This window comes from Meles meles, chromosome 2 (genome assembly GCF_922984935.1).
Source record: "Meles meles chromosome 2, mMelMel3.1 paternal haplotype, whole genome shotgun sequence".
NCBI classification, from domain to species: domain Eukaryota; kingdom Metazoa; phylum Chordata; class Mammalia; order Carnivora; family Mustelidae; genus Meles; species Meles meles.
In genome coordinates this window covers 100,921,456-100,940,463 of record NC_060067.1, presented here as the reverse complement: position 1 = coordinate 100,940,463, position 19,008 = coordinate 100,921,456, and the positions used below count along the sequence as shown (strand labels likewise).

General features: G+C 39.3%; 1 protein-coding gene across 1 annotated transcript in view; it reads left to right on the top strand.

Moving 5' to 3' along the window:
- Positions 1–19,008, top strand: part of EGF (epidermal growth factor) — a 95,335-nt gene that overhangs the window by 4,477 nt on the left and 71,850 nt on the right. Inside the window, exon 2 of the mRNA XM_045998355.1 lies at positions 18,161–18,360. Within this exon, the coding sequence (XP_045854311.1) occupies positions 18,161–18,360 (200 nt within the window). The remainder of the gene's footprint in view (positions 1–18,160; positions 18,361–19,008) is intronic.

Genomic DNA, 19,008 nt, shown 5'->3' with positions numbered 1-19,008 from the left:
TTAAAGCTGTTGAGGGCTTATAAAGAAATAATAAAATAATTTTTTAAATGAATTTACATTTTGAACAAGTTGTGGTTGTCCAAATATTTGACATTTCAGTTTAGAAGTTGGAAGGTGGGAATTTTTTGCTTTTGTTCAGAATTGAACAGCTAATTATTTTCCATTAAAAGTAAATGGACTGGGGCGCCTGGGTGGCTCAGTGGGTTAAGCTGCTGCCTTCGGCTCGGGTCATGGTCTCAGGGTCCTGGGATCGAGCCCCGCATCGGGCTCTCTGCTCAGCAGGAAGCCTGCTTCCTCCTTTCTCTCTCTGCCTGCCTCTCTGCCTACTTGTGATCTCTCTCTGTGTGTCAAATAAATGAATGGAATCTTAAAAAAAAAAAAAAAGTAAATGGACTAGTAATTTGGCTCACATAAATTCGGAATCTTCTATGTTTTGGACTAGTTTAAGAAGAATAGATATTAACTCTTTAAATGTTTGGTAGAATTCAGCCATGAAGCTATCTGGTTCTGGACTTTTGTTTGTTGGGAGTTTTTTAATTACTGCTTCAATTTTATTGCTGGTAATCCATCCATTCAAATTTTCCATTTCTTCCTGATTCAATTTTGAGGGTTATGTTTCTAGTAATTTATTGATTTCTTCCAGGTTGCCCAATTTTTTAGCATATAATTTTTCATAATATTCTCTTATAACTCCTCTAATTCTGTGCTGTTGGTTGTTATTTCTCCTCTTTCATTTCTAATTTTATTTGAGTCCCCTCTCTCCCCCTCTCTCTCTCTTTAATGAGTCTGGCTAGAGGCTTATCAATTTTATTGCTCTTTTCAAAGATCTAGCTCCTGGTTTCATTGATCTATTATTTTTTTTAAGTCTGTTTTATTTATTTTTGTTCTAATCTTCATTATTTCCTTCTTTCTGGTTTTGGGTTTTGTTTGCTCTTTTTCTAACTCCTTTAAGTATAAGGTTAGGTTGTTTGTTTGAAATTTTTCTTGCTTCTTGAGGTAGGTCTGTATTGCCATAATCTTCTCTCTTGGAGCAGCTTTTACTGCATTCCAAAGATTTTTTTAAAAGATTTATTTATTTATTTTGAAAGAGAGAGAGAGCATGTATACATGAGAGCACATGAGCAGGGAAGGGGGCAGAGGGAGAGCCAGAGGGAGAGAATCTCAAGCAGACTCCCTACTGAGTACAGAGTGGGATGTGGGCTTGGTCTCACAGCCCTGAGATCATGACCTGAACCTGAATCGAGTCAGACATTTAGCTGACTAAGCCATCCAGGTGCCCCTGGATCCCAAAGATTTTGGACCATTGTGTTTTTATTTTTATTTGTTCCATGTATTTTTTGATTGCTTTCTTTTAGTGTGGGCAGACTGGATCCAAGAACCCAGCAGGGGTCCCACAGGACCAGCCAAGAGGGTCCTTGGGTATATGCAAAGCAAAAATCAAACACAAGCTTTGAGGGAGTGAGAGCAGAGTTATTGAAGATATAGAGAAAGTACAGGTACTGGCAGAGGCTGGGAGACTCAAAAAGGAAAAGAAGAATCTCATATTTTCTTGGGGTCTGGGGTTTTTACTGAGGATTGTGGTCTGGTATACGTTACCTCCCAGACATCCAGGAACTGGTCAGATCAAGGTCAAAGGCCTGGGTGTCCTCCATAAGTCACTTGGAGCTAGCGGGTCTTGGCGCCTAGATGTCTTACCCCAGTGGTCTGGAATATGGACAAGATGGCCTCACCGAGTCATTCTTGCCCAGTCCTTCCTTGGATGTTATCTACTGTGCTGGAAGACTCTAAAGAAATCATTAACTCCTTGCCCCTTACAAAGAAGACATACATTATTGGTACTATGAGGTATGTGTAAAAAAAAATACTATGAGGTCCTAGCAAGAATAGAAGCAGGAAGAGGAGCAAAAAGCAGATTTTTATGGAGCCCTTTAGTTTTCCTCTCTCACTTTGATGCGGGAATTTAGTTAATGTATGAAAACTTCAGTTGTTTCAGCCAAATACTAGGCAGAAACTTGTGCTCTCATCACCCCTTGACCTTCCTCCTAAGCCTGAAGTTTGAATTGGTGTGTGCGTCTGTTTTCACTTTATGACCTTGGTTTTCTGATTCTCCCAGGCCTGGATTAACCATGCTAATGTCTCTCAGTGTCTGGGTTTCCCAAGGATTTCCCAGGATACTTAGTACCCTGGAATTTGTGTGAGTGTGAAGGCATTTGAGAGCCAGCAGACCCCTGTGACAATGACTCGTGGTAATCGTTGATTTATTTGCAAGCCCCTCCCAGTGACAGGAGAGAAAAGTGGGCTCAGAAAAAAGCACTACCTTCTTTCCTCCCTTCGGAACAGCCTATCAGTGTGCCATCGATCAGCTTTGTATATGTAAGTGGATTTCATTCACAGTGTGGTTCTTTCTGTGGATAGTGGTTGCTAGGATACAGGGAGTCCCAACAACATCATGGCAGCTGCCTAGTTCTTCTGCACATGGTGTGACAGTTGAGAAATATTGTATTTTATTTATTTCAATACTTTTCTGCTTAAAATTTCAAAAGCTTGAAGAAGGATCTTTTTTCTCCTGTAGATTCAATCCTGTATAAACAGATCAATGATAAAGGATCAATCAAAGTTGATACTATGTAGCTGCTGACACCAATCCTATGTATTACAGGCCCTTCCCTTATGAGGTTTAAAAACAGGCACAGAGGGGCACCTGGATGGCTCAGTCGTTAAGCGTCTGCCTTCAGCTCGGGTCATGATCCTGGGGTCCTGGGCTCGAGCCCCACATTGGGCTTCCTGCTTGGCGGGAGGCCTGCTTCTCCCTCTCCCACTCCTCCTGCTGTGTTCCCTCTCTTGCTCTGTCTCTCTCTGTCATAAATAAATACAATCTTTAAAAAACAAAACAAAACAAAACAAAAAACCCAAAACAGGCACAGAGGCAAAAGCTTACCAGGAATCTTCTGGTGTTTTTCTCCCTCCCTCTGAAGTATATAGTTATTCTGTTTACTGTAGAATTTGCAACAGAAAGGAATTTAACCTCTCCTTGGTCTGCAGGGAGACTGCAAAGGCTATTGTCTTTAACATTAATTTGTCCAGTATGTGGAAATGTACATCTTTTAGATTCAAGCAACATTGTTGAGATTTTTAAAAGCTCTAAGTGGCTCCAAAAGTTTATTGTATTTTGGAAAGCAAATTTGGAAAAAACTGAAACTTTGATATATCCTGGTTATCCTAATGAATCATGGCAGCAATTTCATCTAAGAAGAAAAAAAAGGTATATGAAGAAAAATTTTCATCTAAAATTTCAATGCATTTTAAAAGCACCCAGTAGGGAACCTGGGTTGCTCAGTGGGTTAAAGCCTCTGGCTTTGGCTCAGGTCATGGTTCCAGGGTCCTGGGATCGAGCCCTGCATCGGGCTCTCTGCTCAGCAGGGAGCCTGCTTCCCTCTCTCTCTCTGCCTGCCTCTCTGCCTACTTGTGATCTCTCTCTGTCAAATAAATAAATTTTAAAAATCTAAAAAAAAAGTTATTTAAAAAGCACCCAATAATGCCCAAGAAAAGATGATATAGGTGACTGTCTTTCTTTTTTTACTTGTTTTTTACTTTTTTATTTTTTGAAAGTTTTATCTATTTATTTGACAGAGACAGAGCGCAAGTAGGGGGAGCTGTAGGCAGAGGGAGAGGGAGAAGCAGGCTCCCCGCTGAGCAGAGAGCCCAACATGGGGCTCTATCCCAGGACCCTGGGATCATGATCTGAGCCAAACACAGATGCTTAACCAACTGAGCCACCTAGTCACCCTCTTTCTCCCTTTCTTCCTCACTTTTTCTTTCTTTATTTTTTTTTCTTTCGTTCATTCTTTCTTTCAGATTTTATTTATTTGAGAAAGGGAGAAAGAATGAGAGAGAGAGAGAGAGCACGCACAAATGGGGGAGGGGCAGAGGGAGAGGGAGAAGCAGGCTCCCCACTGAGCGGGGAGCCTGATGTGGGGCTCAATCCCAGGACCTTGGGATCATGACTGGAGCTGAAGTCACATGCTTAACTGACTGAGCCATCCAAGTACCCATACTGTCTTTCAATATTGTTATATTATCTTCTGGAAAGAAAGCCAAAAAGAAGCACATTGTGCATGAATATCCCTCTTTAACGTAAACCAGGTCGATGCACATGAAATGACCAGATTTTATCACTTCCGACAGAGAAGATGAAATGTCATTTTTGAAACCAAGGACACTTTTTAAGCAGAGTGAATTGTGGTTGGTGCATTACCCAAGTGAATTGATCTTGTCACCAAAAAAGGGGGGCAGTTGCAGACAGGTGATTCTGGTGTCACTTTGCTTGTTGTCTTATTTTGCATGAAAGCCTCCCCTACCCTCTGTCCATGTGCTGTGCCTGGCAGGTTGTGTTAGGTCTCACTCAGCTTTTTAAATGGATAAGGTTCCGTTATGTAGCTGATAATGAGCTGCCAATGCTTACCTCATAGGATTTTATGAAGACTCAGTTAATTAATTCATGTAAGATGCTTACAATCTTGCCTGATTTAGTGAGTTTCCACGAGATACTAGCTGTTACTTTCTTTTTTTTTTTTTAATATTTTTTATTTATTTGACAGAGAGAAATCACAACTAGGCAGAGAGGCAGGCAGAGAGAGAGGAGGAAGCAGGCTCCCTGCAGAGCAGAGAGCCCAGTGCGGGTCTCGATCCCAGGACCCTGCGATCATGACCTGAGCCAAAGGCAGAGGCTTAACCCACTGAGCCACCCAGGCGCCCCTAGCTGTTACTTTCTACCAAAGACCATAAGCTGCGACATTAGGAACACCTTTGCTTTGTGAAAATTTTCTAATACCATTTCTTCAAATTTGTAATGGTGCTTAAAGAAATCTGAAATTAGTGTCTTGGGATGAACAAGCCTCACCATCATCTTACCCACTCTTCTCTGTGATTTGTCATTATCCTTGATGATCAAGTGTGGCACAAAATCCCCAATTCATTATTTTTTCCTAAGTAATTATTCTATTTGTCATATTTGCCTTCAACATTCTGAAGAAATTATATGAAGCATTTTTTTTTTCTCTATTTCTATAGCTATGCATGCAGCTGGGACCTAGGACTAAGTGCTGGCCAGGGTGGAATTAATAAGAACAATGAATTTGGACTCAGGAAACATCTAGAGATCGATACTTCTTAATTTTCTTTTGTTTTTGTCTATTTGTTTAGGGATGCTCAGAACGTAGTATCCATAGGCAATGTTTCGCTTTGCAATTTGGGAAACATTCTTTTAAAGGCAGTTAAAGAAGATAATTGTGTTAGTTATAGATGAGACCCACACCACATTTTGTACCTCTAATAATTTTTTTCCAGATGTAGTCAGTTGATGAATTTTCTAGACTTCCTCCAGAGGGTTGAGCATACGTCACGGCAGGGGTGGGCGTTGTTTGTTTCAGGTTAAGGTTTTATTTCCTTTTGTAGAGCTCATAGTGACACATTATTAACTTGATGTTTCAAGTTGAGAGAAGCAGAAAGAAGAAAACATTTCACAGAAAATAGGAGTTAAGGTGAATAACATCTATTTATGAATTTACCACAAGCTTAGGCTTCTTTACAAATTGTTCCAGACAAGGAAACTGTTGAATTCTGTAAGACCAGCGGGATAGGAATTGAATTGTTAATGTTAGATTAGAAAGACCTAGAAGATCATGTACCCAGAGGCCTCCTGTTACTGCTGAGAAGCTGAGATCCAGAGGGGCGAAGTAATTCACTAGGATTCTGTAATACTTTGAACTCAGGACCCTGGACTCATAAAATTTACCATGTATGTGCCACCTCCCATGACTGATGGTTGAAAGCCCACCAGTGTAATGATTAGTTCTTCCTACCAAAAAGTATTAATAATATTAGGTTGGTTTAGGTTAAGTCTCTTAATATGTCTAGTTGTTTATATTTAAAGCACCTTGAAAGTAGGACTAAGGTTTCCTTTTATATAAATTATACCAATAAGTTAATTCAAATCAATTTAACAAATGTCTATTCAACATCAATTATGTGTTTAGACTGACAGTGTTAATATCACTGATCCAAATGCCCAGAGTCTCCTGAGGGGACAGTGGGGTTCCCAGCTCAGAGAGCCGGATATGGAATGGGCTGCAGTTTACCCATGACTTATGGCCATATTAGTTGGATTTACCAAAACTAACTTGACAAAATCCGACAAGTGGCTTAAAAACCTTCCTGCAAAGGAACTGAAGATTGCAGACAATGCTACTAATTCAAGCTCAAGAGAATAATCAGGGAAGGACAGAAGGACACTTTTCTTTTTCCTAGAATAAGCTCTTTCTTGGTTGCATAAGAGACAAAAACAATGTAAGTCTCTTTAGACTTGACAAAAAATAGGAAAAAAAAATTAATAAGAAGATAGTCTGAAAACTGGATTTATGTTTATTAATATTAGCGATGAACCACACAAGTGTAAAATTTGCCTTGAAATGTTAGCTAATGGTAATATGAAGCCTTCAGGACAAGCAAGATGTTTTAAAATGAGTATCCAGGAATGCAAAATGACTTTTTCTGATTTTTACAGCTGTGTTCAAAGTTTGGATATATAGGACTCTATTTACTAAGCTTAATGACAAAAATTTAGAAGGCGCCCAAGATTTCTGACATTATAGCAAAAATAGAAAAGCCTCTTACTATTAGTGAAATACATATTTCTCCTGCTTCCTGCTGTGGTAGAACACAGCTAAAATAATACATGGAAAACCACATAACAACAGATTAAAATGTGTTCTTTTGTCAGCAAACACTGTTGAAAACTTCACAGAAAGCATTACCAAAATTTTGAAGAGAAAGTATTATAAAAATTATGGAGTTGAGTAAAAGTAAAGGTGTTTCTAATATAGCTTGGCTTATGGCATTTTCCAGAAAGTAATAGTCAACACTTAAATGACTACTCATTATATGTGAGGAAAAATTCTAAGCATCTGGCATGAAATAATTTGTTTAGTTTTCATAATAATTCTGTGAGATAAGTACTATTATCATCTCCATTTAAAGATGACGAAACCAATACGCAGAGAGGTTAAGTAATGAGCTAAACGTCAGACAGCTAATAATTAGTGGTGCTGGGAAACAATCAACAGGGGCTTTCTGTCTCCAGTGCTAGTGATCTTAGCCACTCTTGCATTCGTCTTTGTTTCAACAATGAAATGCACAAAGAACAAATACTTTTCCATTAACCAATAAAGGAAAAATGCATCAGAGAAGAAATTTTCCCCTTAGTCAATGACTTCTTTATCTATTGACAAATGTGTTATGAAAAAAGTAGTAGAAGGGTACCCAGTGCCAATGGAACCATGAATTCACTGGCATATCAGCAAAAAAGATTCTTCGGTAAGATCACAGCGGGCCCTATACCACAGTCCTTGGCAGTCTCCCAGGGCAGCAGTGTTGTCAACAAATTGAAACTAGAACTGCACAAAGTGCGGTGGGATATCACTGATGATTTGACTTCTCTAAAACAAGACTAAACTGGATTCTTTGTGATAGTTTGTATTGGATTGGGGGGGATGGTAACCATGAACCTATTCTTTCCACAGGCTTGCCATAGAGCATCCTCAAGCAAAGCACACAAGAGAGCTAGTGTTATATAATTTTCTTTTCCTTTTTTATTTCTTTGAGATTTTGTTCATTTATTTGACAGACAGCAAGAAGAGTGGAGAGGAAGAAACAGGGTTCCTGCCAAGCAGGGAGCCGGATGTGGGGCTTGATCCCAGGACCCCGGGATCATGACCTGAGCCAAAGGCAGACGCTTAACCAACTGAGCCACCCAGGACCCCATAGTTTTCCTTTTAAAAAAGAATAAGTGTTTCAGTGTGTTTTTATTATTGTTGTTTTACCTTTTCTGGGATGACAAATAGATGTTACTAGTATGCTACTCAAAAAAATAAAATCAGACATTTTTCCCCTTCAAACTGAAGGTGATGTTCTAACAATGAGGAAGTAACTGCTGATTGTAAGAAACTTGTGTATGAAGAGAGCACATGAAAACAGGTGTTTAGAAAAATCTCTATTATTCTGTGATTAGGTTGTTGAACAACCTAATGTCAGTATGCCACCTATTAAAAAGTCTTTTTTTTTTTTAAATATTTTATTTATTTATTTGACAGACAGAGATCACAAGTAGGCAGAGAGGCAGGCAGAGAGAGAGAGGAGGAAGCAGGCTCCCCGCTGAGCAGAGAGCCCGATGTGGGGCTCGATCCCAGGACCCTGAGATCATGACCTGAGTCGAAGGCAGAGGCTTAACCCACTGAGCCACCCAGGCGCCCCCCCCACCTATTAAAAAGTCTTATGTCTGCTTTCTTATAAAACAACAATAGCCTTGTGAACAGTTTTTGGAACTTTAAAAAAACTTCTAAATAATTTTTGTTCTTTTTAATTGGTAAAAATAGAAAATATGAAACATTCTGGTTAGTTTTCATTTACTGGTTGAAATCTAGGAAGATGAGATTTGCTAGCCTAATTCAATAAAATCTGTGAATGATGTATTTTGTGACTTTGTGTATACAGCCAGTGAAGGCAGATCTTCCATTTGACATAAATATAATTGTGAAATATATTTGTCTCTGACAGCTATCAAAGTATCAAAACATTGAACTTTAAGCCAAATTTTTTAATTCTTATGTTACATTCAATCTTTTTAGTAAACATAAACTAATCAGAAGGTATTGCATAATCTCAATTTTTCACATGCACAGGGACTTTTGGGGCTGTGGGATATCACCAGCTGGAAATGTTCAGCAGAGAGTAGGAAATATAGTAGAAAAACACAGAAAACAGATCAAAATAGGCATTTCTGAGTCTTATCATGTGTGCGTTTGTGGGTATGTGTGAACATCTGGAAAAACTTTTCTAATGCTTTAATGTTGGTGAAAGCAGTTTAGTCTGGTAGCAGCAGTCTTTAAATGAAATTGAGCATAATTTATGCCAACAGGATGAGAGATATTTAAACATGCTTATTTGAGACAAGGGATTACCTACAGCACAGGAACCTTATAACAGGATTCACTGTTCCATAAAACTGCATTTTTATGAATTTTTAAAAAGTTATACTGAGCTGTGGTATTAATCAGGAGATAGATGCATAGATCCATAAATTAATGGAATGGACTAGAATGTCCAGAAATGGACTTGAGGTAATATGGTCATTTGATCTTTGACAAAAGTGCAAAAGCAATTCAGTGGAGAAAGGATAGTCTTTTCAACAAATGATGTTGGACCAAGTAGGTACCTATGAGCAAAATACTAAACCTCAACCTGAACCACCTGCCATTGCAAAGATGAACTCAAAATGGATCATAGATCTGAATTTAAGATGTAAATTTTAGATATAAAATTTTTTAAAAATAAAATTTTTAGGAAAAAAAGAAATCTTTGTCTTGGGGTTAACGGTTCTTAGAAATGACACCAAAAGCATGATAAACAGAAGAGAAAAAAAAGTTGATAAATTGTACCTCACCAAAATGAAAACTTTTGCTCCGCTAAAGGCAGTGTCAAGAGGATGAAGAGACATGCCGCCTGCTGGAAGAAAACATTTGCAATTCAGGTATCCGACAAAGCACTTGTATCCAAAGTGTATTTTATAAAAAATCTTTCAAATGAGGGGCACCTGGGTGGCTCAGTGGGTTAAGCCTCTTGCCTTCTGCTCAGGTCATGATCCCAGGGTCCTGGGATCGAGCCCCACATCAGGCGCTCTGCTCAGCGGGGAGTCTGCTTGCTTCCCTTCCTCTCTCTCTGCCTGCTTCTCTGCCTACTTGTGACCTCTGTCTGTCAAATAAATAAATAAAATCTTTTAAAAAAAATCTTTCCAATGAGACAATAAGAAAACAAATAACATAGCTAAAACTAGGCAAAGGATTTAAGCAGTTTCTTCACCAAAGAGAATATAAAAATGCTAATTAAGTCCATGTAAAGATGCTCAACATTATTAATTGTTATAGACTGAATGCAACTTATGTTTATGTTTTAATTTCTGGAACTTGTAAATGTTACCTTATATGGCAAAAGGGACTCTACAAATGTGATCCTGCGATGGAGTGGATATCCTGGACTATTTAGGTGGATCCTAAAGGTAATCATCAGTGTCCTTATAATAGGGAGGCAAGAACATGCAAGGGGGAAGAAGACAGTGTAAGTGGAGAGAGATTTGAAGAGTCTGCACCACTGGCTTTAAAAATGGGGAAGGGGCCCTATAGCTCAGGGATTAGAGCACTGGTCTTGTAAAAATGGGGAAGGAATACATTAGATATGGGGAATACATATATATGGGGTGCAATATATTATAAAATTAGAGATGCAGTTATCCAGATGATGTAATTGTAGGAATTCACTTAAAGGGACCCACTTTAAAAACTCATTATTATTATTATTGTTATTATTATTATTATGTAAGTTTCAGGTGTATAGCTTTATAATATGACATCTGCATATAATGAAGTCATCACCACCAGAAGTCTAGTTACCATCCATCCCAAATGGTTCACCCCCTTCCCCTCTAGTAACCACTAGTCTGTTCTCTGCATTTATGTTTGTTTTATTTTATGCCTCCCTCCTGCCCGCCTTCCTTTTTCTTTCCTCCTTTTCTTTTCTTCTCTTTTGTTTTCTTTCTTTTCTTTTCTTTCTTTTTCCTTCTCTTCTCTTCCCTTCTCTTCTTCCTTTTCTTTCCTTCCTTCCTCATTCCAGGTAGGAGTAGAATTTCTCTGTCTGACTTTTTGCTTACCATAATACCCTCTAGGTCCATCTATGTAAATAGCAAGATTTTACTTTTTGTGGCTGAGTAATATTCCATTCTGTACACCTATGTACCATATCTTTATTCATTCATGTATTGATGGACACTCCATTTGTTTTCTTACAGTGGTGATTGTAAATAATGCTATAGTAAACATAGAAGTGCATATATCTTTTGAACTAACATTTTTGTGTTATTTTGATAAATATCCAGAAATGGAATACCTGGCTCCTATGGTAGTTCTACTCTTAATTTTTTGAGGAATCTGCCTACTGGTTTTTGTAGCGACTGTACCAATTTACAGTCCCACCAGTGTATGAAGTTTCCTTTTTCCTCACATCCTCACCAACATTTGTTACACTTGCTATTCATTGTCTTTTTGATAATAGCTATTCTGACCGGTGTGAGGTGTTATCTCATGGTTTCCATTTGCATTTCCCTAGTATAATTAGTGATGTTGAGTATATTTTCATGTGTCTTTTGGCCATCTTTAGGTCTCCTTTGGAGAAAGGTTGACTCAGATTCTCTCCCTACTTTTAAATAGGGTTGGTTTTTTGTTGTTGAGTTGTAGTTCTCTGTACATTTTGCATATTATCAGATACCTGGTTTGCAAATATCTTCTTCCATTCAGTAGGTCGCCTTATCAGTTGATGGTGCTTTCCTGTGGTGTTCAGAGCTTTTATTTGATGTAGTCCTCTTTGCTTATTTTTGCTTTTGTTACTCTTGCCTTTGGAGTCTGATCCACAAAGATGGCACTTAGACTAACATGAAGAAGCTTAGCTCTTATGTTTTCTTCTAGGAATTTTATGGTTTCAGGTCTTGCATCCAAGTCTTTAATCTATTTGGAATTAATTTTTGTGTATGGTATAAACAGTTGCATAGTTTCATTCTTTTGCACGTGGCTGTACGAGTTTTCCCAGCACCATTTATTAAAGAGACTGTCCTTTCTCACTGTAGGTTCTAGGCTCCTTTATTTAAGGGATCTTTCTAATCAGTTCCTGGAACGTGAATGCAGAGAATCTGGCCTTGGGGTGAACATGCCTAGAGCAGTGTTTCCTAGAATGGGTTTCTTGACACAGTTGAACTATGAGTCAGTGCCCGGTAAGAGTTCCTGTTAAATTCAATTGGAAATAAACAGTACATGATGTTTAAAAGCTAGACTCTGTGACGAGAAAGACATGACTATATTATTTATAAATAATACAAATCTGTTATTTATTAGCCACGTGACTATGGCAAATTAACTGCTCTAAATTTCAGTTTCTTCTTCTATACAGTGAAAATGCTGAGAGCCCCTACTTCCCAGGATTACCCAATTAAATGAAATAATATATCCAAGGAGCTACCCTAGTGATAATACCCAAGATGTCGGCTATTCTTATTCTGGTGATATTCACCACCTACCTTCTTGGAGCATCAGAAAGTGTCATGGCACATTAAAAACTGAGAAGTCCTATTGAAAAGAAACAAAACAATTTTTTAGACCCTTCTAGTCTCAGTATCCTGAGAAGCTGGAAATGGACCTCTTAAGCTTGATGATACGAATCGGGCTGAGGGTTAGGTAGGGGCTGCTTTCTGCTTTAGATGACACCCGTCCGCCACCGCTGTGGGACTAGGTGGCAAACTTCACTCACATATTCCAGGAAGCAAAGTTGAGCCCCAGAGCTTGTCTTATAGAATTAGGATTTAAATTCACCTCTCTGGCTCCCCTTCCCGGATGTATTATTTCTGGGTCGCTTGGTGTCTCTCTCACCTACATTGAATGCTGACAATAATGAATACGCGGAGAAGAAAGCTATGATTTCTCTCCAGTTAAATATGTGCCCTTCCAAGTATGGTAGTTAAAAAAAAAAACAAACGAACAAAGCGCCAAGAGATGGAGATGGACTTTTAGAGTGAAATAAAACTTCCTGCCTTCTTAAAACCCAAGTTACCGCTCAAGTCAGCCCCTTGAGAGGCAGTAATAAATGACTTTTATCAGGAGTTTATGGCAGGAGCAGTGAGAGAAAGTGTGAAGCTTTCTTCCATCAGGTCTATCAGCTTATTTATTTATTTTTTAAGATTTTATTTATTTGACGGAGAGAGCACAAGTTGGGCGAAGAGCAGAGGGAGCAGGAGAAGCAGGGATGGCACTTGATCCCAGGACCCTGGGATTATGACCTCAGCTAAAGGCAGACACTTAAACGACTGAGCCACCCAGGTGCCCCAGGTCTGTCCTTTTAAATCTACATTCTTTTTCCATGGTGGTGTTGAATCCTGAAGGTCCAGAGCTCCCTTTACACGGTCTGTCCTGTGAACTTTCAGTCTGTCTCCGGATTTAGAGCTGGATACCAGAGGTGGGGAGAGTAGGGTACCATGTTGGCTTGAGGGACAACAAGGATTTGCTGTTAATCGGGTTGCAGGATGTTTCTGTGTTATCTAGGTCCTGTGAGTCTTTGCCCCCAGGATGCAGAGGACCTTCGCTTTCTCTTCTCATTGACCAGTTCTGAGCCTCTGATGAGGTGCCTCTTTGAAATACTGTTTCTGCTGCCCACTTCAATCAAAACCTGCTTGTCCTAACTGACCTCTGAACCAGTTCTTGGAGTCACTAATAAGTCATCAGTGTCCTCCAAACATTCTCTCCTCCTTCCTAATTTCTGCAGATCCCTTACGAATCTCCAGGGTTGGGTAGTCAGAGGTTCTGATTGGTTTGCTGTAATCTGTTCACTGTCTTTGGGTTTGTATTCCTTAGAAATGATGTTTGATTTTCTATGCACTTCCCTTTTGCTGAATGGCACCCAAAATAAATGGCACAGATTTTGACATGGGCAAGTTTAGCTGTTCAAACATGCACACCCTGCTGACATTCAAATCCATGGATTGTACCATACACTGCTGTGTACAGAGTCACTGACAGGTCTGAGAAACCATAACAGATTTATCATTTCTAGTGATAGTATAGAATGACTATTCCATCAACCCTGATTCTCAAAGTCTTTCATTTTTTAAAAAACTGTATTACATTTCAGGTCTACAAACACTTACCCAGGCCCTGGGCTGACAAAATGATGCCAACAGTGTAGGAAAATAAATGAACAGTGTTTTGAGGGAAGTGGAATTAAAATCAGTTACATGGGGTGCCTGGGTGGCTCAGTCAGTTAAGCATCTGCCTTTGGCTCTGATCATGATCCTGGGTCCTGGGATCGAGTCCCACATAGGGCTCCCTACTCAGAGGGGAGTCTGCTTCTCTTTCTCCCTCTGTTCCTCCACCCCCTCCCCGCTCCTCTGCTTGTGCTCTCTCACTCACTCTCCATCTCAAATAAATAAACAATTAAATAAAATTAAATAAACTCTTTTAAAAATAAAATTAAATAAAATCTTTTAAAAAATTAAAATAAAATAAAATCAGTTACATAAGTAAAATGAAGATTGTAACTCAGACCAAGGCAGGAGAAAGGGCAATATTCGGCTGCTAATTTCAACTCAACCACCAACCAGTGATGGGTCCTTGGGAAACATCACTGAATTTCCTCATCTGAACTAGATCTATGATTTCCAATTCACCAAGTATAAGAATCATCTGGAGTGTCTATTAAAAACACCGATTGCTAGCCCTCAGCCTAGCCCTACTGAATTGGAATCTCAAGGGAGGGGATCTGCAAAAGACACACACACTCACAGCACCCTGTGTGATTCCTTTGAACAATTTTGGGGAACACTGAATTAGGTAATATTTAGGATCCTTTCAGTTCTGAGAGACTATGATAAACCCTGGATGCCATGATTCACCAGTGAATGGGAAAAATCTGAAGAGAATATTCATTAGTTAATTGATACTTAGTAATTTAATAAATATTTTCTATTTATTTTTTGAAAAGTTACTAAAGTTAATGTTATGGTTTGTGTTTTAGGGATCTAGATATTCTTCAGATTTTTCTCATTTTTTAAAAAAGATGTTGTCTATTTATTTGACAGAGAGAGATCATCACATGTAGGCAGAGAGACAGGCAGAGAGAGTGGGGGAAGCAGGCTCCCCACTGAGCAGGGAGCCTGACACGAGGCTCGATCCCAGGACCCTGAGATCATGACCTGAGCTGAAGGCAGAGGCCTAACCCACTGAGCCACCCATGCACCCCAGATTTTTCTTTTCTTTTTGATTTATTCGTTGTAATATCTGGCCTATCTAGTCCATGGTGTTCTGTTAAGCATAAATGAGATCAGGATGTGAACATTTGTTGCTGTCATTATTATTATTATTACTGCTATTAGAAAATAACTATTGTAGGATTGACTCTGCTTTTATGAATCTGTAGTATCTGCTGGTGTCTTCAGCTTTGTTCTTACGGTTGAAGCCAGACAAATGAGCAAAACACATTTATTTATTTATTAAAAAATTTTGAGTATCGATTATGTACAAAGCATTATGTTACATTCTGTCTAAAATGTTTAGAGTGCCTTTTCTTTCTCTCTCTTTTTTTTTTTAAAGCTGGAAACCTCCCATTTAGTAATACTTTTATTTATTTTTTAAAAAGTTGTATTTAATTCTTTTGTAATTCCTACACCCAAGGTGAGGCTCAAACTCATGACTCCGAGATGAAGAGTCACATGATCTTCTGATGAAGTCAGCCAGGTGTCCCCATTTTGTAATACTTTCATTTTTTAAAAAAGATTTTATTTATTTATTTGACACAGAGAGCGAGAGAGAGACAGGGAGAGAGGGAGTATAAGCAGGGGGAGTGGGAGAGGGCGAAGGGGGCTTCCACTGAGCAGGGAGCCTGATGTGGGGCTCGATCCCAGGACCCTGGATCATGATCTGAGTTGAAGAAAGACGCTTAATGACTAAACCACCCAGGTGCTCCCCCCCATTTAAAAAATATTTTTAATGAATAAAAAGTTTTATTGGTCTTATCAGTGTATCAGTGCACTATAAAATTAATAATATGGGCACATTTATTCAGTTTATAGAGAATGTATGATACACATTTCAAAGAAATGAGTCCTAATGATAAATCTACAGGCTGACAGATCAGTAGCTCTCAGTTTAGGGTGTCTTTTGTATGCCTTCCTCTCCTCTAGGACACATTGCTTTGGGAGAAATGAGTTACACCAACGTTTTCATCCCAGGGTTCAAATCTGAACAGTGGCACAAGACTGTGTAGTGAGACCTCGGTTTTAGGAATCAACAATGGAAATTTATACTTATGTAGTGCTCCACAATTAATAAAATACTTTCTCAACTAAAATTTTATTTCTGGGACCCCTGGGTGGCTCAGTCAGTTAGGCATCTGCCTTTGGTTCAGGTCATGATTCCAGGATCCTGGGATCAAGTCTCACTTTGGGCTCCTTGCTCAGTTCCTCCCCCTCATTCATGCTCTCTCTCTCTCTCAAAATAAATAAATTCTTAAAAAAACACAAAATTTTAGGGGTGCCTGGGTGGCTCAGTGGGTTAAAGCCTCTGCCTTCGGCTCAGATCATGATCCCAGGGTCCTGGGATTGAGCCCCACATGGGGCTCTCTGCTCAGCAGGGAGCCTGCTTCCTCCCTTTCTCTGCCTGCCTCTCTGCCTACTTGTGATCTGTCTTTCAAATAAATAAAATCTTTAAAAAAATAATAGTAAATTTTATTTCTTCCCCAGTAATCCTCTGACGTGGGCAGGGAGGTCTTGTGAGATGTGGAGGGAAGCTGTGGTGCCAGTACTAGAAACAAGGCCTCTCAGCTTTCAGTTCAGTGCCCTTCCCATTTCTTCTATGGTACCTCTGGTTCCACAGCTGGAGTGGCAATAGAAAATGGGCTTCCCTTGGGGTGCCTGGGTGGCTCAGTGGGTTAAGCCTCTGCCTTCAGCTCAGGTCATGATCTCAGGGTCCCGGGATGGAGCCCTGCATCAGGCTCTCTGCTCAGCAGGGAGCCTGCTTCCCTTCCTCTCTCTCTGTCTGCCTCTCTGCTTACTTACTTTTCATCTCTCTCTGTCAAATAAACAAATGAAATCTTTAAAAAAAAGAAAATGGGCTGTCCTCCATATCCACGCAGGGATCTTCTATCACGGGAAAGATACAGGAAGAGTGATGGAGCTAATTCGCTTGGACACTCATGCTGGCATCTGTTTCAAACTCTCAGGATCTTGCACTTCTTCCTTCCTCTGGTATCTATTCCGATATCCTCTAAAGTGGAGTTAATGTCTTCTGACTATAGAACATAATCCCTGAGTAAGAGGAGGTTAATCCATCATTTCATTTAATCCTTAGAACAATGAACACATTTACTATGTCACATTAAGGTATTAAAAGCTAATGTGAAAACAGAATAATGTAAACCTAGTGGGGAAGCTAGACTATGTTAGCATTCATCTCCAGTGCCCCACTCATCCCAGAGGTTCCAGAGTTTTCTAAAGGCACAGTGGAAGGAGCTTTGTCACCCTCAGGCGGAAGAGACCAAGGCAATTAACCGGGCTGCAGGAGACAACGCTCTTCTCTGGCGTTCTCCTGAAGCATCAAAGGCAAGCTCTGTGCAGAGTCAGCTAATCACTGGTGCCTCGGTTTCCAAAGAGAAGTATCGCATTCCCCAGCAGGTGTTGACTGCTCGGGAGTCCAGGTGGGAAGGTGGCCATCGCCTGAACAGGAGACGATAGGGTTAGAGTTCAGGGTTCGGTCCTGCAGGAATCAAAAATCCAGGGAGATCCACCACCCCAATTTAGAAATAAAAATATAGAGCAACTAGTTAAATTTGAATTGCAGGTAAATAGTGAAATAATTGCTTAAGACCTCTTGTTTTCGGGCACCTGGGTGGCTCAGTCAGTTGGATGTCTGACTTCATGATCTCTTTATGATCTCTGGGTCCTGGGATCGAGTCCTTCATTGAGCTCCCTGCTCCCTCTACCCTTCTCTCCTGCTCATGATCTCACTATCTCTCAAATAAATAAAATCCTAAAAAATAAAAAGGCCCCTTGTTTCCCCTATCTTCTCTGTTGTTACCCTGAAGTTCTGTTCATAAGGTAAGAAGAGGAGGTGGGTTCCATTTCCAAAATGATAGTATCTGTAATATTATTTCCATTTTGCATAATTAAAATTTACATTCATCCAGAGCTTATCGAAAACAGAGTTTAGGAGGTGGCTTCTTTTTTCATATAAAATGGCATTTTACAGGTGAGAGTAGAACATGGATTTCTCTTCAAATAGTTCTTTTTCCCTGAACATTTCCTTGACAATGTTCATTTCTTACAATCCATTTTGAAGATGATTTGTGAAATTAATGGTGAACATCCACAGGAACATGTTCTTTATATAATCTTCTTTATTGAAAATACAAAACCAGGAATTAAAAATTAAACCTACTTGTATTGGTTGCCATGGGGAATTATTTAGTCTAAATCAGATGAAATATTGAAAATATACAGTTTGGTTTCTCTCTTCCCACCCAGGTCCTGCACCCTTCTTAATTTTCTCCCATGGAAACAGTATCTTTAGGATTGACCTGGAAGGAACTAATCATGAGCAATTGGTGGCAGATGCTGGTGTATCAGTGATCATGGATTTTCACTACAATAAGGGAAGAATCTATTGGGTAGATCTAGAAAGAAAACTTTTGCAAAGAGTTTTTCTGAATGGGACAAGGCAAGAGGTAAAGTACAACCCTAAAGTATTTAAGGGATTTTTGTATAGGTTGACAAACATGGTATCATTAATTTGTAATGAACAGATGAATGAAAATTACATTTCAATTGAAATATTTCTGACATTTGTAGATATGTGTTTAATTTGTATCTGTAGCGTGTTACTGAACAAACTCATCAATGTGGCACTGATACTCAGAAGACCCCAGAAGGAGTCAGGATGTCAATGGAATTTTGAAACTATATAAATTTATTAAGTCAGGTCACCACTTCATGGTTAAAAGAGATTACTTGCATGATTACTTTTGGCTCCAGTGGTTCTCAGCTCAGGACAATTTTGCTCCTCCAGGTACATTTGGGAAAGTCTGGGAAGATTGTGGGTCATCACACCTGTGCTGGCAAGGAAAGAGAATGTGCTATTAGCTTCTGGTGGGCAGAGCCCAGGGATGCTACTAACTATCCTAAAATATAGAGGATGGCCCCAACAACAAAGAATTATCTGGCCTCAAATGTCAGTTGTGCTGAGTTTGGGAACCTGATTTGTTGAATGTCCTGGGTTTTAGCACTGATATTTAGGAAGAAAACATTTTTGATTCTTTTTTTTTTTTTTTAAGATTTTATATATTCATTATCCATTTGAGAGAGAGCACAAGTGG